This window comes from Magallana gigas, chromosome 5 (genome assembly GCF_963853765.1).
Source record: "Magallana gigas chromosome 5, xbMagGiga1.1, whole genome shotgun sequence".
NCBI classification, from domain to species: Eukaryota; Metazoa; Mollusca; class Bivalvia; order Ostreida; family Ostreidae; genus Magallana; species Magallana gigas.
The window spans coordinates 54015051-54040235 of record NC_088857.1 but is presented as its reverse complement, the minus strand read 5'-3'; the positions used below and the strand labels follow the sequence as shown (position 1 = coordinate 54040235).

At 34.6% G+C, this 25185-nt stretch overlaps 2 protein-coding genes across 3 annotated transcripts; one reads left to right on the top strand and one right to left on the bottom strand.

Moving 5' to 3' along the window:
- Positions 1 to 995: 995 nt before the first annotated feature.
- Positions 996 to 13351, bottom strand: LOC105333808 (CD63 antigen). The gene is made up of 7 exons (XM_011436987.4): positions 13158 to 13351; positions 4514 to 4717; positions 2679 to 2753; positions 2396 to 2494; positions 1781 to 2026; positions 1589 to 1672; positions 996 to 1288 (listed from the first exon to the last, which is right to left on the bottom strand). The coding sequence occupies exons 1-7, from the start codon at positions 13227 to 13229 to the stop codon at positions 1121 to 1123; spliced, it is 948 nt and encodes a 315-aa protein (XP_011435289.1). The 5' UTR covers positions 13230 to 13351; the 3' UTR covers positions 996 to 1120.
- A 6169-nt stretch (positions 13352 to 19520) lies between these two features.
- LOC105336289 (probable methyltransferase-like protein 15 homolog) lies at positions 19521 to 25185 on the top strand. 2 transcript variants are annotated; one of them, XM_020070636.3, is made up of 7 exons: positions 19521 to 19608; positions 21169 to 21271; positions 21440 to 21720; positions 22042 to 22178; positions 22460 to 22654; positions 23790 to 23984; positions 24428 to 25185. In XM_020070636.3, the coding sequence occupies exons 2-7, from the start codon at positions 21181 to 21183 to the stop codon at positions 24852 to 24854; spliced, it is 1326 nt and encodes a 441-aa protein (XP_019926195.3). In that variant the 5' UTR covers positions 19521 to 19608; positions 21169 to 21180; the 3' UTR covers positions 24855 to 25185. The 2 variants fall into 2 exon arrangements, with proteins under 2 accessions (XP_019926195.3, XP_011438837.3); XM_011440535.4 differs by having other exon boundaries at positions 19521 to 19621.

The window sequence follows — 25185 nt, the reverse complement described above, 5'->3', positions numbered from 1 at the left end:
TAAGTAATACTATGCGTATCTGACTTTCTTTCTGTTTTTCTTTTTTTTTATGGGTTTGAGCGAAAATCAACGATAAAAACAGAATTGAAGTGAAGGAGTGTTGGTAAACAGGCACAAGTCCCTAACATCGAGTTAACAGTCTACATGGTCTATAAGAATGAACAATAACCACATCACATTTCTAACAGTGAACTACAAAACTAAGAAAATCTATGTCAAATTGTAATGTACAGTGTACGTGGAGATATGAAATGACTATAAAATCTACATCAAATTGTCAACACCATCATAATGTACATAGAGACATGTATTATGACTTTATTGTATATGAGGCAAAAATTAAACAATCAATATCTCAAACAACATCAAACAAGGTTAGATTAAAAAGTACATATATCTGAAAAAGTATACTCTATACTAAACATTCTCGAAAAAATGCTGCATAATTTTTTTTTTTAAATCATGAGTTATAAGTTTTGAAGAAATTTTGCTATCAAAAAATTAGTTGTGTGAATTATTAACACTATACTGTACAATTATCAAATGAACTGACTAATTGTATTGCACATGGGTTCTCCTAAGAGAAAATTTGATAAGAATAAACACAGATTTATACAGAAAAAAGACAAAACATATCAATAAATACGTGTACATGAATAAAAATGTGTCAATAAAAATCACATGATAAAAAAAATGATTCTTATTCCTATCTTCTATATTAACGTCCCTCATGTTTTGTGTGATCATGCCACATCAAAACACTCTATGCACTAGCAGGTGGTCGCGTAGTCAATTTCTATATAAAAGCAGACGAAACACACATAAATAATAAACAATGCATATAAACTCCATTAATTCTTGGTTAAAATAGAAAAATCTTGCTCAAGACAAACTCAGATCTTGTAAAAGCTTGGTATTAAATACAACCTTGATCAAAGCCTATGATCTCGGCATCACATCTAAAAATACATGACTCAGAAAAAGACAACCTCTACTTCTAATGTTCTCTCAGAGATGACATAAATGAATGCGGTGGGTAAGTACATGTAGTATGGCTATTTTACACTGCGTAATGTGATGACAAATGATTGCATCGGTGATATTGTCACTAATTTCTGGTTCAGTTGGTGTACAGGTTGGCATAAGGCCCAGTCCCACGTGTTGGGTAGGGCGATTTTTCTTGACACCGGGCCATTTCATAGACAACATCATCGTTATTTGCTTCGTATGGTGTGTATCTACTGTTGTATAAATACAGCAACACGGAGGTCAGGATAATTCCAAACAGCTGTGAAAAAATAACGAAAATACATGATATAACATAGTCACTGTCACAGTGATAATCTAATGTTACAGTAAATGTAGTCACACACACAGGGAGGTAAAAAAAGAATGAAACACATTAAACCTTTGGAATTTTCCAGTAAGCATTCTCATACACATGTATGTACTCAACTATTTTATTTTTATTTTCAATATTTCAAACACCTGAAGCTAAAATGTAGAGAAATACATGTATGATACTTTAATTTGTCTTTTAATTCATAATCTGAAAGAGTGATTAGGACAGAGAAAGAGAAGTACATACCTGACAAGTCAACACACCAATAGCCACTCCTGCTACAATCCCTAGGTTCGTTTTGAAGAACTCGACAACTGCCTCATTACACGGCTACAAAACAAAATCATATCCCATAAGTTTAAATCAAATGTACAATCATAAGAAACCTTTAACTTTGTACTGTGTGATTTGTTTAAACAGTGCGTAGTATGTGCTCACTTTTTTCCATATGTAGGGGTTTTCCCTGGAGCAGACCAGTATGTTCTGTCCGCTGGGCTGATCCAAACACATCTGGCAGGTCTGGTAGTTGGAGTCCTGTGTGTCCTTATTTCTGTCGTAGAAACTGCAGCAGCTCAGTGGAGCCACGTTATTATTGGTGTTGCCGATAACGTCGTTAATCTGAAGATTGTTACTCCAGTCGGAATTCTTGTAATCTGTGTATCCTTGTCCTCCACAGCATTCCAGCTGTAAAACAAACGCAGCAATGATCTAGTGCAATCTTTGTGGGACTTAAGTCGTGATCATTCATTTGACTCACCTAGGTTTTACTATGATTCAGATAACAGGTATCATCATAAACAATTTTCCAGTCTAAAAATTGTTCTCTAACATTGTCGAGTATTCTTCCTTTGATAACTTATTTAAATGATGGCACATTGATAAAAATGACCAAAATAATGTTATGGAGAGTTAAAAAACAAAACATATTTTGATAATTATATTATAAGCTAGTTACTGCATTCCATATATTATCATGATTATTGATGACTATAATTTTTATATCTGAATCCCTATTTCTCACAGAAACAGGAACAAACTAATCTGTTGACCTACCTCACTCTGCATGAAATCAAGGGCCCGTGTAACCATGGTGTTCTTGCCATAGTTATTGGGCACAATGGTCTGGAAGGTCTGCTTTAACTTTATCTCGATCTGAAACATCAAATTAATTCCTAATAAGTACGTAATTACTACATACAGCTTTTATATAGCACTGTAAATTGCAAATGTGCCCTACAAAATTTCACTGAAACCAGTTTAAATGTAACCACTTTTTCATTAATGTGAATCTAAATGAATGCACAATGAAACAAGATACATAAAAAATTATTATTACCTGAAATCTGTATACATAGCACCAGACGGTTCCACCAATCAACACCAGCATAGAGAGAACCAGACAAACCAGATACTGTAATGTAACAAAAACATTATTACAAATGGCATAAAGAGAACCAGACAAACAAGGTAGTGTAATGTAACAACAAAACATTATTACAAATGGCATAGAGAGAATCAGACAAACACGGTAGTGTAATGTAACAACAAAACATTATTACAAATGGCATAGAGAGAACCAGACAAACAAGGTAGTGTAATGTAACAACAAAACATTATGGTAAATGGCATAGAGAGAACCAGACAAACAAGGTAGTGTAATGTAACAACAAAACATTATTACAAATGGCATAGAGAGAACCAGACAAACAAGGTAGTGTAATGTAACAACAAAACATTATTACAAATGGCATAGAGAGAACCAGACAAACAAGGTAGTGTAATGTAACAACAAAACATTATTACAAATGGCATAGAGAGAACCAGACAAACAAGGTAGTGTATTGTAACAACAAAACATTATTACAAATGGCATAGAGAGAACCAGACAAACAAGGTAGTGTAATGTAACAACAAAACATTATTACAAATGGCATAGAGAGAATCAGACAAACACGGTAGTGTAATGTAACAACAAAACATTATTACAAATGGCATAGAGAGAACCAGACAAACAAGGTAGTGTATTGTAACACTAAAACATTATTACAAATGGCATAGAGAGAACCAGACAAACAAGGTAGTGTAATGTAACAACAAAACATTATTACAAATGGCATAGAGAGTACCAGACAAACAAGGTACCAGTACTATTACGTAACAACGAAACATTATTACAAATGACAAAGAGAGAACCAGACAAACCAGGTACTGTAATGTAACAACAAAACATTATAACAAAGGACAAAGAGAGAACCAGACAACCAATGTATTGTAATGTAACAACCAAACATTATTACATATGACATAGAGAGAACCAGACAAACAAGGATCTGTAATATAACAACCAAACATTATTACATTGTACAACCAGCGTAGAGATAAGAGCAGATATGTAACAACCAAATATTATTACTCAGTAAATGACCATTAAGGTACAGTATTGTCAAACAGCTCATGTAAAATAACTATCGCAAGTTAGAAACTTTAGATTTTTACCAAAAATATTGTTCTACAAAATGAGAGTTTATCAGACTAGTTACACCAACTTTGTTTTTTAACTGGTCTGACAGAATCTGCAGTTTGGCTACAACACAGCCATAACAACATCCCTACTAACTAGACATCATTTAAGATGGATACTGCATCTCAGATAGTTCCATGCTTTAATAAAGGCAATAAAGAGGATTTAGCTTTGACCTCAACCTCTGACTTAAGTCATTGCATATCCAAACAATCACTAGGGTTCAAATATGAAGCCTATAGGGAAAAAAGAGGTATCTGCACATCCTAGATCTTCAGACATTCTGAGTAAATTCTAGACCAGATTGGGCCATGGGGAAGGAAAATATGGCCTGCACAAAAGCTGACAGTACTTCACTGAAAAATCTGCTAACACCTTGACCACAAAAATAAAAACTGTGTTTAAGGTCACTGCACACCTTTTACTCATAGGCTCTCTGTTGCCAGACCGGGCTAAGGGAAGAGAAAATATGCTCTGGCCAAGTTAAGTTAGACTGACAGTGATCATTTACGGTACCTCAAGCACTATGGTACATCACTAGCCCTAATATTCATAAAAAATCAAATAGACCTAAGTGGAACACAGTCCATGTATAGATAGTTTGAATTTGAAGTACTGGCAAGTTGAGACTAGACCTTAACTGGACTTACTATAACAAGGAGACATTTCCAGCTCGGTTTGATGGCTCCAAAGATTCCGATCAGACTGTAGACCACCATGAACGCACTGGCCGCCACAAAGACATAGATAACGTATTTGGACTCCTTCAGCTCCGCTGTAGCAGCCTGGTACTCATTCACAAAGAAGTCCACCAACAGCCACATAGAAAAGCCAAAAATGGCTCCACCAATCAGCTGCAAGAATAGAGAGTATACATTTGTAATCCAGGTTAAATATATTGATATGCTCTGACAATGTACAATTTTACCATTATATATCATACATATATGGCTTCAAGGACGACTATTTAATTGTTATGTACCCTGATGTCGTAGGCAGAGGGCGATATAATACACCAGGGTTTTTCTGTCACAGAAGTACAAACATTCTGGTTTTGTTGCTTTTGAACACATGTAATATATGTTATATGGCATTTGTAAAAAAAATCAAAATCAATTTACAAATGTATTTATTTTATAGACAAGTGTGTTTTAATGACACTTGTTCATATCTTACTAATCTGAATGTAAAATGTTTTGTTTAAAGTCAATTGGTGCTTATTGTTTCAATAAATTAAATATTATAATGTGGACGCTTGTGTTGTTGAAATGCATAATGGGAACTGACAACATTTTTGAAGGCTGTTCTCTTTTGCCTGGATAAGATCGAGGTTTGTTTTCAGCCACTCACGCTTGAATCGATTACTCTTATTATATTTACAAAGTTGTTACAATTAATTTAACAATTTTAAAAGTTCATCTGAATTTAAAATCAAAGGCCTGAAGGCCTGAGCGGCGCATCGCATTGAAGGTAGCTAAAAACATCACTACAAGTTGTTAAATATCGCCATTCTACATGGGGAAGGTTTTTTTTTTTTTACATTTTGCATATTTTTACCGCCAATATTCGACCAATTAACGTCACCGCTTTTAAATTGAAGTACGAACTGTTGCTATGCAAATTATCTCATCGGTTGACTGGTCCTCTGTCCTTATCGTACGTACATCGCATTGCAGGCATTGCCAGTCTATCTCATCTGCGTATTAATCTTTGTTTTGTTCTTTCATTGATGTTGATGTTTTCTTAATGTGTAAAGGAGATATCTGTTGTAATGATTTGTTGATATTTTTAAAACGAATACTGAATATATGTTTCTGGTTGAAAATACGTAACAATCAGAACGGCACTATATATTTATTGGCGCATTGATACTTGAGTTCTATGACGCCGCTTGTATATAAGCCGAGAGAAGTGAGCTAACAGCAATGAAGCTACATCGCTGATAGCGATGCGCCTCAAAAAAGATGCACACGTTCATTGTCCTAACGTTTTAATTTTCAGGAAACTGTTTCATTTGCTTAGCAAATAGCTCTTTGAATTTCGAACCCGACATAAAATGCAAGGGTGATATAATAACAGTTTCGGGAGGGCAATATAACCATTTCTAATGGAATAAAATTATCTCATTTGTGACATAACGAGAAACATCATTGAAAAATGCTATATAAGCAATATGACTGTTGGTAAGATTTTTTTCAAGAAGCCAATCATAATAAGGCATAATTTATTGAGGAAGTGGTCGTAAGTGTGATGAGTATGCCACTGTCGGTAAGTCTATGGGAGACTATATATAGCAATGGGTATCCAATAAATACTTTAAATATGTGAAATCTCGCCGAAATACGAAGTATTCTACAATTTTTAGGATTTTTTTGCATACCTCCTGTGTACAATGTCATTCATGATCAACTATGTTGTGTATCTATAATATTGACTAATTGTGAAACATATTAAACAGTTATGATATTTTCTTTGGTCATTGCTGACCGCCATTCTACATGTTCTAATTAAATTGTTCTTAATTATAATACATGAAGATTTTTTAGATTCTTATTCTAGCTGTATATTAACCAACTCATAAAGGAGACTACATGTATACATATGCATGCAGCATCCTTTTTGAACCATCTCCATTTAAATAAATTTAAATAAATCAACTGATATAATATTTCTAGAAACCTTGGAGATTGAACACAATCCCAAGCTGAAGTATTTGATGAAATAGCTGGTTTACGACATGACAATAAACCTGCCACAGGACTTAGATCAAACTTCTCCTGGTGGGAAGTTCAATACACTGACGTGTTCAGCATGCCAATCTACTACTGGCTTATGTACAAACTTTATGACATTGTGTAACTGAAAAATTTTTTACAGCAGGTACACAGTTGTTTTGTTCCCAATCCCTGCAATATGACATATCAAGTGAAACTTTCAATCTATATTTTGCACATGACATTCAATATCTTCACCAATATTGCATTCAATTGGCATTCTGAACTAATAGCTTATTTTTGCTCCAGTTTTTAGGGGTTTATTTTTGGCAATGGATAGGGTATGGGTGTTTGATGTTTTTTTATTTGTGCAAGCTTGCACATAAATTGCAAGAACTAGTACATGTGCATGTATCTGCATAATAACAGGGTTTTCTGTTGCAGCATGCTTCAGCTGTTTAGGTGGCAGGGGACAGTTTTTTTGATCCAATTCATTGTAGCCAAGGGATGCATGTCTTCGGAACTCTGTAACTAGAATTTCCTCAGTTCCCATTCAGCACAAATACCTTTAATTCACTCTTTATAAGGCCAATCACCAATTTCTGAAGAAAATTGCTAATCAAAACCTGTAAAATTCTCTACATACTGGTTTTTATGAGATTTTGACCCTTTCATATTTTGCTAATTTTTCATGATTTTTCAGCTTTTTAGACCTCCCCCAGCTAATTCCCTGCAGAGGGTTGACCTTCCGTACCGCGTGCATGCTGCACTATCACATGTCAGAAACTTACCGGTGTATAGTTTACAATGTCCCATCCACCTACTTTTCGTGTTATTTTACCTCCCGTCTGTAACTTGCAATTTCACTGTGTAAAGTCAGCACAACAGTCTAAGCCGCAGGTTTCGCATTTTACTTCTGATTCTCATGTACCTAACATAAGGGGCCTACATATTGCATATCAATTTCAACAAAAGACACCCCTCTAACTAATGATAATCATTAAAAATCATTTCATGAATTTTAGCAACACTCATAAGCCTTCAAGTACAGCAACTCTCAATTTTACAAAAATATTGACGGGTACTTTATTCGAAACTGTCCCTTGCTACCTTTAACATACACTCACATTCTCTGAAAAGTCATCTTGTCTTAAAATTACAAAGCTTATGCTATTCTGAAAAAAAGTACACCACATTTTGCCAATTCCATTGAGGTTTAAGAAAAATATGGCCATTTAAGTGAACCCACCATTTCCACTTTCCTCTATTTAACACAGATTCACAGGGCTCTCCATAAATAAAGCATCTTTACCTTATCTTTTGGAGGTCAACTGTTGTTCAACCTCCTTAAATAAGAAACCTTATTGAATACTACATGCATCTGCTTGATATTATCATGATAGAAGCATCACATCACTTAGAAATCCCTTCACATGTATACCCTCCCCCTATCTTTTGATTTTCACAAGAAGCATTAGTTTGAACACTTTAACCTAATATTATGAAACTTGTGGCAGTTTCCTTGAGTCATTTCTTACACATAATTGAAAACAACCATCACTGATATTTAAAATTGATCTTTTTTGGTAAATGGATGATTTGTAGCATTTTTATTCACAAAAAGTCATGTCGCCCTACATGTGATTTCTTGTTTTCATGAAAAACTAAGCCTATAATCATATTTAGTGGATATCTTATATATTCTGGTTTCTAGTCTCCTTCCAACTTTGCTAAATTAGTAAGACCTACAAGTGTGACATGTGTGTTTAATTAAAATGAAATTCAAACACACCCGGACACCTGGGGACGGATGAGAATTCCATGAAAAAGGTTCAAATTTTACATGTTTTTCTACATTTTTGATGCATATATACAATAAAAGGGTAAAAATTTGTTGTTTTTTGTTCATTTCAAGAGTAATTATCATAGCAGATGTTATTTCAAGGTCAAATGTACAGTTACATATCCTACATGTAATGGTAATGGAGTCCATTGGAAAGAGGGGGTGGCTTTTTCAATTCTGTAAATACATCTAAAATACCATTTTTTGATAGGAAGGAGCAAAAACTTGAGTTTTTTGACATATTGTATACTTTGATAACTGCATTTGTCTACATGTAAAGTTCATTTGAAATAAAAATATGCTGTTTTAAAAAAATTGGGTGATATAAGTCAGGTGGATTAATGTTATTTCATAAAATCAGACAGCAAAATGGCTGCAAATTCATAAATTTAATGATTTAATTGATAAAAACTGTTTTAAAGTATTTATTCTTATCTCAGTAATTAACTTAAGCCTATTAATTGTCATCAGGATAGGAAATGCCTACTCTCTAAGCCAATTTACTCTAGTGGTGGTCATTCTACACATTTAAGAGGGAGTTACTCCCCTTGAATATTTTAGCTAATAAATGATGTCATGACATCTATAGCCAAGAAAATCATCCATTTTCACAAAATGTATTACTAATGGTACAAAATCCACTCAAAATTACACTTAAAGGAGAAATATGAAAATACCATGTAGTCTTGAAGGTGGCAGGGGACAGTTTTTTTGATCCAATTCATTGTAGCCAAGGGATGCATGTCTTCGGAACTCTGTAACTAGAATTTCCTCAGTTCCCATTCAGCACAAATACCTTTAATTCACTCTTTATAAGGCCAATCACCAATTTCTGAAGAAAATTGCTAATCAAAACCTGTAAAATTCTCTACATACTGGTTTTTATGAGATTTTGACCCTTTCATATTTTGCTAATTTTTCATGATTTTTCAGCTTTTTAGACCTCCCCCAGCTAATTCCCTGCAGAGGGTTGACCTTCCGTACCGCGTGCATGCTGCACTATCACATGTCAGAAACTTACCGGTGTATAGTTTACAATGTCCCATCCACCTACTTTTCGTGTTATTTTACCTCCCGTCTGTAACTTGCAATTTCACTGTGTAAAGTCAGCACAACAGTCTAAGCCGCAGGTTTCGCATTTTACTTCTGATTCTCATGTACCTAACATAAGGGGCCTACATATTGCATATCAATTTCAACAAAAGACACCCCTCTAACTAATGATAATCATTAAAAATCATTTCATGAATTTTAGCAACACTCATAAGCCTTCAAGTACAGCAACTCTCAATTTTACAAAAATATTGACGGGTACTTTATTCGAAACTGTCCCTTGCTACCTTAGCTGTGTATACTTAGTACATGCACTTCTAAAGTACACTTAATTGTGCTACGTACCATTACTCAAATAGACTTGAATTATCATCTAAACATTAACTAATGTAAAAGATATAATCAGAGGGCTGCACCATGGGGGGAAATTTTGAAACATTTACATTTGATACTGATATATGTCTATAATCAGTGTATAACTCTGTAGGCTGTGTGTATGAGTCTACAGGTTGTGTATAAGTCTATATGCCCTGATTCATTGGAGCCACAGGGATGTTTGCTGCCAGGAAAGCTTCAAGTCAATGCAGCATTCTTAAAATCAATATTTAGGCCATCTTACTTAATTTAGTGGGGAATGGGTTTTGTACAAGCCATGGGCGTGAAAAGACAATTACCCAGAATCCATCAGAGAGCCAGCCTGTGTCATCAAATAAACCCAGTCTCAGACAAGTAGGACTCGCTATGAAGTTTTTTTCATTCTATTGGATTTTTTTTAAGACAAACTTCCTGCTTCATTTTTGGGTCTTTTTTTTAAACAACACCAAATGTGCGCCTTTGATTGTTGGCAATTCAATGCCCTAGACTCCAAATGAAAGCAGATTTTCATCCTGACACATTAAAATGAAATGTTCACATGTGCCTCATGCTATTACTTTTTATAGCTGCATCACTTCAACATGTTGGATTTCATTTGATGCCATTCCTAACAATCTGCAATTTAAAAAAAAATTTTAAGGCACTTCACAGTCAAAGAGTACAAGTACCGGTATACCGAGAACAAATGGATGTGATCATCCAGGGCCACTTGTCCGCCTCAAGTGAACTACTTGTGAGCGGTTTTAATTGTTTTGACTGATGCCTCCGGTGGAGAAACACCTTGAGCTAGCTGTTGCAGCATGCTCTGACTTCTTCAGACTCCTACAGACTCCCTATTCTGCTTGCTGCCTCAGGCACACAGCTGGATATCATTACAAATTTTTTCTGCAGAATTTTTTTTTCTTAATAAATACAATCATTTTGTTTTTTACTTTGCCTCCAAAAACTAAGCATTGCACAGGAACACATGTGGAGATATACAAATTGTTTGAGCACCAATGCAGTTAATGATATCATGGATATATGCATCAAAAGATATGAATGTTTAACGCTGGTCTTGTATATATATACCGTAAACCTACACAATATCAAGGTTTCTCCCTGACAAACAAGGTGCATGAAAAAAATCTTCAGAGACAATTAATACGAGAGAGAGGGACACAGAAAATGAGGGAGGGGGAAGGGGAGAGATTTAATATCATGGATACATATCACTGATTTATATAGGCACAATAAAACATAATGGTGCTTGCTTTTAATAATGTCATTATCTTGTGTTATTTACTGACTTCACACAACTTAAACATAAATTGATTTTTACACGATCTTGCAATTAAACCCAATAGTCGGTAATAGAAAAGTCATCAATATTCACTTCCATACAAACAAAAAAAAAAAAAAAAAATAACTAACGCCACCACAGGTTTTAGGATGATGTTGAGTCACACTGTTTTCAGTCAAGCATGCAGAACTGATGGAACGGCTATACAAGTGTTTTAAGATATTGATTTTTGCTATACAAGATGAAGTGAATCTTTTTCTCTGTCTATAAACATCTTATCAAGCAGACCAATATTTCATTATGATTATAACAGTGCAATGACAAGCAAGATAAACAAACTCTTTTTTCCAGTGTTTTGAATATATACACTGTCTGAGGTGGTAAAGTCTTAGTCTTCATGTACTACACTTTTAAATGCTTGTATGATTGGCATCAGTGACACTCTATCACACAGGATTGTTTATTTTCTGAATACTTCTGTAACCACTGAAATTGGTAACATCTTGTGAATTTTATGTAACACGGAGTATTTGTGTGGGTGTTATTAAGAGAAAATTGACCCAGTCTAGCAGTAGCAGTTTGCTTGGTAATATATTTTCTTAAGATCTTTGTTAAATATAAAGATTTCTACTAGTAACACAATTTGCAATTATGCAAGTAAATACATCCGGATATATCATTAGTCCCAAAATATTGCACAATTCTTGCGTTGCATATCTAAAGTACTGTAGTACATATCTGTACTAATATATCACATCTCCTGAAGTGCTTCCTCATTAAACACAAGAAGAGAATAAGTATACACAATACATTATATCCATATGAAAGGAAATTCCCACTTCAATCATAATGACAATCAGAATTATTCTCAAGTACTTCAGTAGCATGGAAAAAAGATAAATGTACACATATAACATGTATAACATATTTAATATTATACCTGTCATCCCATCAACAAAATATCGGACAGGAAATTGAAACCATGAAATCAAATTACACTGAGATTACCAGCAGGTTTCATTACTAGGTCCTCTTGAAAAAATCTCTCTTTAAAATTTGATGCAAAGAAGCTTTTACGAATAAGAAAAATTCATTATGCAAAACATTTCATTTTCTGTATCATATCAATCATTTAGATAGAGATACATTGAAATCAGAGAATTTTCTTGACATACTTCAGACACCTTTTTTTTTTTTATCTTTTCAAGAATGCACAATCAATCCTCTTTTCTTTTTCTGTGCCAAATGACAGAACTAAACCATTAAGAATGAACAAAGAAAGTGGTTCAGCTCATGACAGAAAACAACCTCTTTTCTACAGCGTGAGGCTCTTGGATCAAAGCCACACATGCTTGGAATTCTGTGCATTTTATCCTATTCTTCTATAATTATTTGTTCCATTGAACAGAAAATAACCCTTTCATTAATTATTGTAACTCATTGAGCAATTGAATAATAAATGCATGTACAATGAATTCATTGGTCACAATTTTAGGTACATGTAATACTGTTATAAGCTGTGTGACAAGCCGCAATGTAAAACAATTTAAACTCACTCTCTCTCTCTTTCTCTCTCTCTCCATCCACAAAAACACATTATGTTCAATAATAAATCAATACCAATATAATGCCTTAACTTTTCAGCCGGATTCATTCAACCTACAGTTTATTTGAGCACAGAATGACCATATACAGTACACTTAGAGCATGATTTAATTAATCATTAAATCAAATAAAAGAAGAAATAACAGCATTAGGAGAATCAAGCATATGGGGTGGTTTTTAAAAAAAAACAATCAAATCGAAAACAAAACAAAGCACTAACATACATGTACAAGGGTACAAAGAAAATCATCATTAGCATGACTGGAAAATAGGAAATTATTTTGTTTCTTATCACATTACATTAAAGCAATCAAACAATCATCCCGATTACTCAGTGAGCCTATGATGATTAGGCCCAGTGGGGTTTGTTTGACAAATCTGAAAATGTGTCATACGTTACATGAAGAAAAAAAAACGCTTACCCAAATCAGTATTGCATCTGTGATGACAAAAATTCTAAGGCATCGTACTCCACCTTCGCTTCGACACCCCATTCTTAAGTTATATTCACAATCGTTCCTAAATATTCTTTTTCATTCACATTTCAGGTAAATCTATATTTCATGTACGACTACATTTGATACTTCCGTTGCACTTCTTAACCGCAAGAGGGCGTTCTTATTCATTCAAACGGGTCGCACTAAACAACGCATCTTTACCCAAAATTCGGCAAATGGATAGATAAGGTATCCACCGAGTTGTGTCGATTGCTAAAGGTGGAATAACACATCGTCATAAAATGGCTGACCTCTGATAAAAACGACATTTTGTTTTATTAAAAGGATTTTATCGACGGCAACATATAAATACCTCAAAGCCGAGTGGATAAAGTGTCAGGGTTGTGATCCGTACATACCGAGTTCGAATCCCTCAGGGGCTTTTGTTGTTTCACTGAATTGATTTTTTAGATATTCATTAATTATCCCCAATTTGCAAATTTTCGCTTATTTGACATATGTATAGTTTATTTATCATTATATCTTTCATAATCAAATAATTTACAGTTAATATTTCAATGACTTAATTATTCCAGGTTTATTAAATATTACTTCATTGATATTTTAAGTACTAAAAAAAATCGATGTGTTCCTCTAGAGACATAACTATGTCTCTGGTTCCTCTTTTTTCATTTTTTAGCCCACCTGAGCCATAATATACAAAGCGCGAATATATATTAATTACAAGGAAACTTGAAAATATGTCGCTTCAAAACTGTTTCAAATTCTTCATCATTCATATCTGATTTTTCTATCTGAACACAGATCTAATCAATCCGTTTCTAACGGTTGTCACATTCATTTTAGGTATAAACTTGAATTTTCTTTAAAATTTCACGTTCAAAATGTAAACAAAAACATGACCTGGGTTTTGTTTACATAGCAAAGAATTGTGAACTCGCTCAAATTTGGTTGGTTATAAAAAGAAGTCTTACTAAAGCATTGTAAAAAATAAATTTTGCCCAAATCGTGACCATGCCCCAATTAATTAAATATTCATTGAAGTGCAAACCGCGAAAATTGATGTCCAAGATACATATAATTCATGAAACTTCAGTATGTCTTTCGGTCAGCTCCATAAAATTTGAAATTTCCTATATAAAAATTGACGAACAATCTTTCTTTTTTTTTTGGCGAGGAAAAGTGTGTGTGTGTGTGTGTGTGTGTGTTGGGGGGAGGGGGGGGGGGGGGGCTAGTAATAGCCACGGGCATGGATAACACTCGCCTGGTAACCATTCGTGTTTTAGCATGATCCGTCTTTTCTGACTGGTTCTCTTTTATGCAATCAACAACCAGTTTATAATTAAAATCAAATTGACGTGAAGTCATGGTAAATTTATCGACTATACCAGTTCGGGCTCGAGATGCTATTTAAGCTGTATAAGTGCTGTTAGAAATTAGAAATATTGAAAATGAGACTAATTCGCTGTTTGTAGTTGTGCGGAAAACCAAAAACTTTAGTATTAATCTTTTGAAAACAAAATCATGATACACATCGGACCGTTTTATTTTAATGAAACATTGACTAATTATACATCAATTAATTTGATGCATGCAATAATTCCCAGCACATCCTTCTATAGTGATTGTCTATCATTTTCCGTAGGTCTGTAATATTTAGAAAGTTTACTTTTTCACAACCAGTACATTCTCTATCTGTCTTATTAGTGTAATTTAAAATAAAATATTTCCATTGATTTTAAATGAAATATCAGTTATTTCAAAAGTTCTCAAAATAAATAATTTCATTAGTTTATGATGAAATATCAGTTATTTCAAAAGTTCTCAAAATAAATGATTTCAATGAATTCTTCTATAATAGCGCAACGCTTTTTAAATTTTATAGCTTTTGGCGTCGACTAAATAATCAAAATAGGTACGTGATGAATGTGTTGATATTGTCACATCACGCACCATGCCAAGCATGTAGATAGAGGTGCCTTCACGCCATTGCAGTTACATAAGCATGTAGATAGAGATACCTTCACGCCATTGCAGTTATATAAGCATGTAGATAGAGGTGACTTCACGCCATTGTGGTTTTACAAGCATGTAGATAGAGGTGACGTCACGCCATTGTGGTTTTATAAGCATGTAGATAAACGTTACTTCACACCATTGTGAAATAAAATGCATTTATATAGAGGTGACTTCAAGCCATTGTCGGTATATTAGCATGCAGATAGAGGTGACTTCACGCCATAGTCAATATATAAGCATGAAGATAGAGGTGACATAGAGCATTTGAATAAAGGTGACTTCACGCCATTGTCGTTTTATAAGCATGTATACCGAGGTGACTTCACGGCATTGTCGTTATATATAAGCATGTAGATAGAGGTGACTTCACACCATTGTCGTTTTATAAGCATGTGAATAGAGGTGCCTTCACGCCATTGTGGTATTATAAACATGTAGATAGAGGTGACTTCACGTCATTGTGGTTTTATAATGCATTTATATAGAGGTACCTTCACGCTATTGTCGGTATATAAGCATGTACACTGTAGATAGAGGTGACGTCACACCATTGTCGATTTATAAGCATGTAGATAGAGATGCCTTCACGCCATTGTCGTTATATAAGCATGTAGATAGAGGTGACTTCACCCCATTGTGGTTTTATAATGCATTTATATAGAGGTACCTTCCCGCCATTGTGGTTTTATAAGCATGTTTATAGAGGTGACTTCACGTCATTGTCGTTTTATAAGCATGTGAATAGAGGTGACTTCACGCTTTTGTCGGTATATAAGCATGTAGATAGAGGTGACTTCACACCATTGTCGTTATATAAGCATGTAGATAGAGGTGACTTCACCCCATTGTGGTTTTATAAGCATGTATATTGAGGTGACTTCACGCCATTGTCGTTTTATTAGCATGTATATAGAGGTGACTTCACGGCATTGTCGTTATATATAAGCATGTAGATAAAGGTGACTTCACACCATTGTCGTTTTATAAGCATGTGAATAGAGGTGCCTTAATGCCATTGTGGTATCATAAGCATGTAGATAGAGGTGCCTTCACGCCATTGTCGTATTATAAGCATGTAGATAGAGGTGACTTCACACCACTGCCGTTTAATAAGCATGTAGATAGAGGTGACTTCACTCCATTGTGGTTTTATAATGCATTTATATAGAGGTGCCTTCACGCCATTGTCTTTATATAAGCATGTAGATAGAGGTGACTTCACGCCATTGCCGTTTAATAAGCATGTAGATAGAGGTGACTTCACGCCATTGTGGTTTTATAATGCATTTATATAGAGGTGACTTCACGCCATTGTCATTATATAAGCATGTAGATAGACGTGACTTCACGCTATTGTCGGTATATCAGCACGTAGATATATGTGCCTTCACGCTATTGTGGTTTTATAAGCATGTAGATAGAGGTGACTTCACGCCATTGTCTTTTTATGAGCATGTAGGTAGAGATGACTTCACGCCATTGTGGTTTTATAATGCATTTATATAGAGGTGACATCACGCCATTGTCGTAATATAAGCATGTAGATAGAGGTGACTTCACGCCATTGTGGTTTTATAATGCATTTATATAGAGGTGACTTCACGCCATTGTCGGTATATAAGCATGTACACTGTAGATAGAGGTGACGTCACACCATTGTCGATTTATAAGCATGTAGATAGAGATGCCTTCACGCCATTGTCGTTTTATAAGCATGTAGATAGAGATGCCTTCACGTCATTGTCGTTTTATAAGCATGTAGATACAGGTGACTTCACGCCATTGTCGTTTTTATAATGCATTTAGAGGTGACTTCACGCTATTGTCGGTATATACAGTACCGATCAGACCCAACCTTACAGAAAGTAAACCCCAACTAAACCCTGGGTTTACTTTCTGGGTTTATTCTTGGTTTACTAGAGTGGACCCAGAGTAAACCCCAAGTAAACCTTTAAAACGACAATGGAATGAAGTCACCTCTATTTACATGCTTAAAAAACGACAATGGCGTTAGGTCACCTTTATCTACATGCTTATTAAACGACAATGGCGTGAAGTCACCTCTATTTACATGCTTAAAAACAGCAATGGCGTGAAGTCACCTCTATTTACATGCTTATTAAACGGCAATGGCGTGAAGTCACCTCTATCTACATGCTTAAAAAACGACAATGGCGTTAGGTCACCTCTATCTACATGCTTATTAAACGGCAATGGCGTGAAGTCACTTATATTTACACGCTTAAAAACGGCAATGGCGTGAAGTCACCTCTATTTACATGCTTAAAAACAGCAATGGCGTGAAGTCACCTCTATTTACATGCTTATTAAACGGCAATGGCGTGAGGTCACCTCTATTTACATGCTTATTAATATATAAACGGCAATGGCGTGAAGTCACTTATATTTACACGCTTAAAAAAACGGCAATGGCGTGAAGTCACCTATATTTACACGCTTAAAAACCGGCAATAGCGTGAGATCACCTATATTTACACTCTTAAAAAACGGCAATGGCGTAAAGTCACCTCTATCTACATGCTTATTTAACGGCAATGTTGTGAAGTCAACTCTATTTAAATGCTTATTAAACGGCAATGGCGTGAAGTCACCTATATTTACACGCTTAAAAACTGCAATGGCGTAAAGTCACCTCTATCTACATGCTTAAAAAACTGCAATGGCGTGAAGTCACCTCTGTTTACATGCTTAAAAAACTGCAATGGCGTTAAGTCACCTCTATCTACATGTTTATAAAACGACAATGTAGCTTATTAAACGACAATTGCGTGAAGTCACCTCTATCTACATGCTTAATAAACGGCAATGGCGTGAGGTCACCTCTATTTACATGCTCAAAAAACTGCAATGGCGTGAAGTCTCCTCTATCGACATGCTTATTAAACAAAAATGGCGTGAAGTCACCTCTATTTACATGCTTATTAAACGGCAATGGCGTGAAGTCACCTTTATTCAAATGCTTAAAAAACGGCGATGGCGTTAGGTCACCTCTATCTACATGCTTATTAAACGACAATGGCGTGAAGTCATCTCTATTTACACGCTTTAAAAACTGCAATGGCGTGAAGTCGCCTCTATTTACATGTTTATTTAACGACAATGGGGTGAAGTCACCTCTATTTAAATACCGAAAAACTGCAATGGCGTGAAGTCACCTCTATCTACATGCTTATTAAACAACAATGGCGTGAAGTCACCTCTATTTTCATGCTTATTAAACGGCAATGAAGTGAAGTCACCTAAATTTACACGCTTAAAAAACTGCAATGGCGTGAAGTCACCTCTATTTACATGCTTATTAAACAGCAATGGCGTGAAGTCACCTCTATTTACATGCTTGAAAAACTGCAATGGGGTGAAGTCACCTCTATTTACATGCTTAAAAAACTGCAATGGCGTGAGGTCACCTCTATTTACATGTTTATTAAACAGCAATGGCGTGAAGTCAACTTTATTCAAATGCTTAAAAAACGGCAATTGCGTTAGGTCACCTCTAGCTGCATGCTTTTAAACGACAATGGCGTGAAGTCATCTCTATTTACATACTAATTAAACGGCAATGGCGTGAAATGACCTCTATTTACATGCTTATTAAACGGCAATGGCGTGAAGTCACCTATATTTACACGCTTAAAGAACTGCAATGGCGTGAAGTCACCTCTATTTACAAGCTTAAAAAACGGCAATGGCGTGAAGTCACTTCTATTTACATGCTTAAAAAACTGCAATGGCGTGAAGTCACGTCTATCTACATGCTTATTAAACGACAATGGCGTGAAGTCACCTCTATTTACATGCTTATAAACGACATGGTATAATGTCACCTGTATCTATGATTTATAGATCCACAATAGTGTGCCTTGAAGCCACCTTTGTCTACTCGCTTGTATAACGGCAATGGCGTGAATTAAGTCACCTTTTTTCTACATACTTATAAAACCACAATAGCGTGAAATTTCCTTCACGACAATATCATTAGCAAAACCCCCAACTATTATTTTTTTCATTGGAAATATCGTAAAATTTCCGTAATCTGTGTATATTTTAACTGATAACTAATATATTATACCAACTCAGAAAGTCTCTAAAGGTAGCTTATACAGCATAATCATAAAAAAGATAAGGTAATTCCTATATTACTTTAATTAGTCACTTCTACTAAAGTGTGCTTCCAAATTATTTTACCCTCCTTGTTATTTTTTATTAATTTGATTTGTATTATACTTTTATCTCAATTGAAAAATTAATTTCGTCGGGTTCGGTTTTCAAAAAAATTAAGCGATAAATTCGGGAAAAGGTGACTTCACGCCATTGTATTTAGGATTAACGGTTCTGAACACAGAACATGCTGCTGGAAGTGGAACACAGCTGACTGGTTAAGGAGCCATGTAAGTTGTCTGATTGAATCTAAGCAATGTATAGATATGCATTGGCACTGATGGTCAGGACTGTTGATGTTGTTTCTCAAGAAAAAGACATTAAGATTAATTAATACCCTCTTTGACATCAAGTTTGCATAGTTGTATTTGTTAAACGTAACAGTTACAGTTAGCATGGTTTCTATCTTACGCCTGTCAGACCCTGACGAGAGAAAGGAGAAGGGGGTCGTTTTAATCAGACTCTATATAAATATGCAAAAGAAAATTTTCATTTCTCCTTACTTAAAATCATCTTAATATACAATTATTATCAGATTATACCAATGAATAACCTTTTGCATTTGTCACAGTGTTTTCCTTTATACGGATCACCACACACAAAGTTTGGGTTGGGTTTTAACATAGCAAAAACAGCACTAAAAATGGCATATACAAGTATATAGCTTTAATTACATGCCACTGAACATTAAAAATGGGTGTCACTCAACATCTTGAATTTATTTTGGCATCTCAATTTACACAATGTTTTTCAATATATTTCTTTACTTTTGTATATATCAATATTTCTTGCAAGATCTAGGTTAATAATCGATTTGATGGGTTTGACTTAAAGTGCAAGTTGGACATCTTCACTTGCCAAGGATTAATTACTATCCCCTCTGCTATTGATCCTTTGAGTAAGACACTTCATAAACCTTTAGTCAAGGAGAATTTATGCTGTATAGTTCTGATTCATGCAGTGAGCCAAAAACCTCCCAAAAACTTTCCAAACTATTAACAAAGAAACAATCTATCTAAGAACTTTGATTTTATGCAAGTGCCTATGTATGAATACGGTCCTTAAAATAGGTTTACAAACAGACAAAAGAATGATGACAATCTGTGAATATTTGAAGATCCTTATAACTGTAAATGAGCTATAGTCTGTCCCAAGATATTTATGCTGCACATTTGGACAATTTTTAATAAAAATACACTTACCTGTGAAAGAAGTGCAATTGAAATAGTTGAAAGGGATATTTTCCAAGATAATTTCATTGACACATTATCATCTTTCACTCGGAAAAATTCATAGGAACGAAAACAGATTCCTTACGGAGATTTATAATGGGGAATGTTTACATCTTTTCTCCATTCGGAATACACTCGGAATACATCGCGCAATATTTCAACGTTATCATCAGGGCTTGCTGCAATGCAAAATCTCCGTAGACATCACATTTTTTAGCATTGTATTGAAACCTGATAAGCTAACGGGCGTTTTAACTGAGAAATCTTGGAAATTTTTCATACTTTTGAATGAACATCGTTTGAATCCTGGGGTATTTATAAATATCAAACAATTAAGCCAAATGTGAATCCAAAATATCTTGGGACAGAGTATAGATAGGACTCTCTACAAACAAACAAGCCAAGTTTTATGACTATACGCATAAAAATGTGTTTTACCACAACTACTTTGCCTTGATGGCATTCATTTAGAGGTGCACCTTTGAATAAGATATTTTTAATATTAAAGCAGATTATTTAATTTTCTTTTAATTTCTTTTTTTAAGATTTCTCATGCCATGGCATTCCGGAGATGTATAATGATGACCTTAAAACCACATAGGACTTTGACTTATTCCTGTCTGGCCACAATAAGGAGGCACCTCTCAGGTAGACTTGAAACTGAACCATTTTGTTTTATTCAGGTATAAGATTGAAAGAGATAATATATATCTGATTTTTCCACTGGTTTCCAAACTTATCATCATTCTGTGTAAATTATTCCCATTTTCATTAACATGCTGCCTGACACATCACAATTTTCTATGTGTTATGCAGGGATTAGCACGTGGGTCAAACTGGACACGAACTGCCTTACTACGAGAACGCGGTCAGTCTCTATGTGTACATGTACAAGCAAGCAGTTCCACCACACCACTACTCACCCTCAAAAAGGAAAAGCCACAGATTCAGATATTTGGAACATATCTGGATTTTATCAAGAAGAGTTCCAAAGAAAAATTTCTAAATTAGAAGAACCTGAATCAGAAGCAAGATTCAGCCATGTCCCGGTGATGGTACAAGAAGTTGTGAAGCTTCTTCACCCTAAACAAGGCAAGGTAGGACTGTCCCTATACCAGTGTAAAAATGACGTAAAGGAAAATTTAGATGAGAGAAGACTGTGAAAGTCTGCAGGGTTGTGCAATTATTTTGTCAATGAACAGAAATTAATGTATGTCTGTGTAAAAAATCTTAGTGTTGTCTGGCTATTTCTTCACCATAAAACTCTATGTAGGTTAAGGGTGTGCGATGACTTTTAAACTAAAATTTTGTCAGATTCAAGATTCAGCTATCGAAGTATGTTTTCACATTAGGTTGCATGTAAAGATCAAAATTCATATTTTCTCTCCTCTTTTTGAATCTGATCTTATTTTTTGTAGCTATTTATAGACATGACATTTGGAGCTGGAGGTCACACAAAGGCCATTTTGGAAGAAAATCCTGAAGCTCAAGTAGTCTGTCTTGACAGAGACCCTCTTGCTTACATCAATGCTGAGGAACTTGCAAAATCTTATGGGTAAAACTATATTTTAAGACACTTGAACTCAATTTTCTGCATAGGAAAAAATGATATACACAAGTCAGTGATTTTTTTTTTTTACAACCAATTTCATATTTGAATATTGGCTTTTTCAACGTGAATGCAAAAAATTGGAACATGACAAAAAAAATTCCCCAAGAATTAAACTTACTTCATAAATATGATATGTAGAGTTTGTTTAAAAATATAGAAAGACCAATGCATATACTTTTGCCATAAATGGCTTTGAAAGTGTTCTCCATTTTTCCTCTGTTCAGGCCTCAGCAGCTGCTGCCATGTATAGGGCAGTTTTCTGAGCTGCCAGGAATTCTAAAGAAGCATGGGATTTCCCCGGGATCGGTGGATGGGATTCTGTTTGATGTGGGAGCGTCCTCAATGCAGTATGACCAGAGGGAGCGAGGATTCTCACTAAGCAGGGAGGGACCACTGGATATGAGAATGGACAATGGCAGGTAGGTTTGTAGTGTAGAGAATTTCATCTGAAGCTAAAATATATTGGAATTTGCTGTTTATGGTTTTTAGCTCTCAGATCAACCGTACTATGATATGGTGTTGCACTGTGTCCAAGTGTTATCATTTCCTCACTTAAGAATGGCATACCCTGTCTAATCACCGGCAATTGAATGGAAAGACCTTCCTTAAAAGATTTAGTGGGTCAGAAATTTAAATCTATTCAGAGTTTGTTTGCTAATGGGAGTTGACTTGATATTTTCTTAGACATTTAATATAAACTTGAAGATTCAGTAAATGATTTCTGATCCTCAGCAATGTCCAATAACTCTAAGTTATCCGGAACTTTTTTATTCATGCCATAAATCTTCCTTTTATATGGACTTAATTTAATTAGTGTTGTAGTGTTAATATTACAAATAGTTATTTAACAAACTGCTTGGCTTAGTGGCTTCACCTACTACATAAAGGTAAAGGGGTTCGAGCCATTGATTCACAAGTATAGCCGGGGTTTTTCTTATTTGATATCAACTTTTATATTTATTCCATTATATCCATCGTGGCCAAAATTGCAAGAACTTCGTAAAATACATGGATACCATTAGCAAACTTTTTAAAATTTCATTTCATTTACAGTTAAATATGCTTATAACAAAGTGCCAGGGATGGGCAATTTTACTTTATTATAAGTGTAATACACTTTATCCATCAAGTTAACAACATGTTAGAAAGTCATTGGGAATGAAATTCACTTCGCTATAAGGGTCAATTCATTATAAGTGTGTTTGCAATAACCATGTTTTAATGTATAAAGTTTGAAGGATAAATAATATTTTTATGATGAAAAAAAATACTTTGAGGCTTATGGGACTCTAGTCTCTGTGATAATAGAATAAAAAACAAAGTATTACATGTACATTATAATAAAATAATTATATTGATATTTATGGAAATTAAACTTACCTTGTGATATAATAAATATAAAATTCAGAATTTACAGTGATTATACATATACATGTACTTGAATGTTTGTGGTTATATTTGAAATTAAAAATCATCACAGGAAACAATAAATACCAATACATAATGTGTGATATGGGTCTCTTTAGTCTTTAAACTCTTTGTGTAATGTTTCAGAAATCCTGATGGTATTTCAGCCGCAGATGTTGTCAATCACTTGACTGGACAGGAACTTAAGCATATCATTAAGAAATATGGAGAGGATCCATTGGCCAATAAAATCTCTCATGCTATTGTGTCTGCTCGTAATGTCTCTGGAAGGATCAGCACCACGAAGGAGCTTGCTGACATCATAGAAAATGCTCTGGATGGGTAAGAACTACCGTAAATACAAAACTGTCTCAGGACTTGATGTTAATATTAAGTGACTGTGACATTAAAACATGGAGATAGGCCTAGAACCAACATGGAAATTAGAGATGTTTAGATTTTGGTGAAAATCAAAATTTTAATTTTTCATTCCTTATCCAATATTTTTATATTTAACTGGAGGACTAACTGCATATTTTGTAGGGTCTGTTGTATTTTATCTTGATAAAAGACATGAAATGATTATGTTATGTTATAGAAGTTTATTTTTGCACATATTTTCTTTAATGCTTGGCAAACTGACAAAGCTTTGTGAAATGACTGTGTTTTTAAACAGATGTAGTGGGTTTTTTTCAAATTGTATAATTGCATTTCATACACTACATATACCTGTACTTGTTTATTGCCTCTCTTTAGATATTAGTCATTCTTTCTCTTTAAAACAGCACAATTCAGAGGGATAAACTGAGTCGTAAAAGTCATGTGGCAACAAGGACATTCCAAGCTCTACGAATATTTGTCAATGATGAACTGAACGAAATAAACAATGGACTCCATGTGGCCTACCATTACCTGCGACCCCACGGAGTCTGTGTGGGAATTTCCTTCCAGTCGCTGGAAGATAGGATCTTCAAGAGACATTTTCATGGCATTGACATGGAAGAACCTAAAAACATGACATCAAAGCAGCAGGCTCGTGCCATGAAGGACGACCATCAGAAATACAGCAAGGAGCTGATTCAGAAATTGCTTAAGAAGCGATGGATTCCTGTGTGTAAGACTGCCATGACCCCAACGAATAGTGAAGTCAACGAGAATCCACGCAGTAGATCAGCCAAGCTTAGAGCTGCCATTAAAGGACTGGATAGTTAACATCGGTGGACTCTATATATGTAGTCGCCAAAACCAAAAATAATTCTGCTTCACTGTTCCTTGCTGACATACGAGGGTCAATCAAAATAAAATAAAGTGCTGTACAGTTTTATTGCAACAAAAACAAGAAGTGTACATGTATTATGTGGTTATTTTTTTTTTTAAATATCATAACATGTCACTTAAAGGATGGTTACCTTTTGACTTTAAGTTTTTAAGATGCAAAACAAAATGAAATCAATTTTTGAAAATGAAATAATTCATTTTAGAAATAGACTATTATTTATACTTTAAAAGAGAACTGTTTCATTTAAATATAAGTTGAAATGAT

What these genes read in the sequence shown, in the direction of transcription:
- LOC105333808 (XM_011436987.4), bottom strand. Translation starts at nt 13,229, where the DNA reads ATGGGGTGTCGAAGCGAAGGTGGAGTACGATGCCTTAGAATTTTTGTC. An exon ending in CAGATGCAATACTGATTTGG is followed by an intron (nt 4,718 to 13,157) that starts GTAAGCGTTTTT and finishes CTATTCTTGCAG; the next exon opens with CTGATTGGTGGAGCCATTTT. An exon ending in TTGGTGTGTTGACTTGTCAG is followed by an intron (nt 1,289 to 1,588) that starts GTATGTACTTCT and finishes ATTTTTTCACAG; the next exon opens with CTGTTTGGAATTATCCTGAC.
- LOC105336289 (XM_020070636.3), top strand. Translation starts at nt 21,181, where the DNA reads ATGGCATTCCGGAGATGTATAATGATGACCTTAAAACCACATAGGACT. An exon ending in AATAAGGAGGCACCTCTCAG is followed by an intron (nt 21,272 to 21,439) that starts GTAGACTTGAAA and finishes TGTGTTATGCAG; the next exon opens with GGATTAGCACGTGGGTCAAA. An exon ending in ATAGAAAATGCTCTGGATGG is followed by an intron (nt 23,985 to 24,427) that starts GTAAGAACTACC and finishes TCTTTAAAACAG; the next exon opens with CACAATTCAGAGGGATAAAC.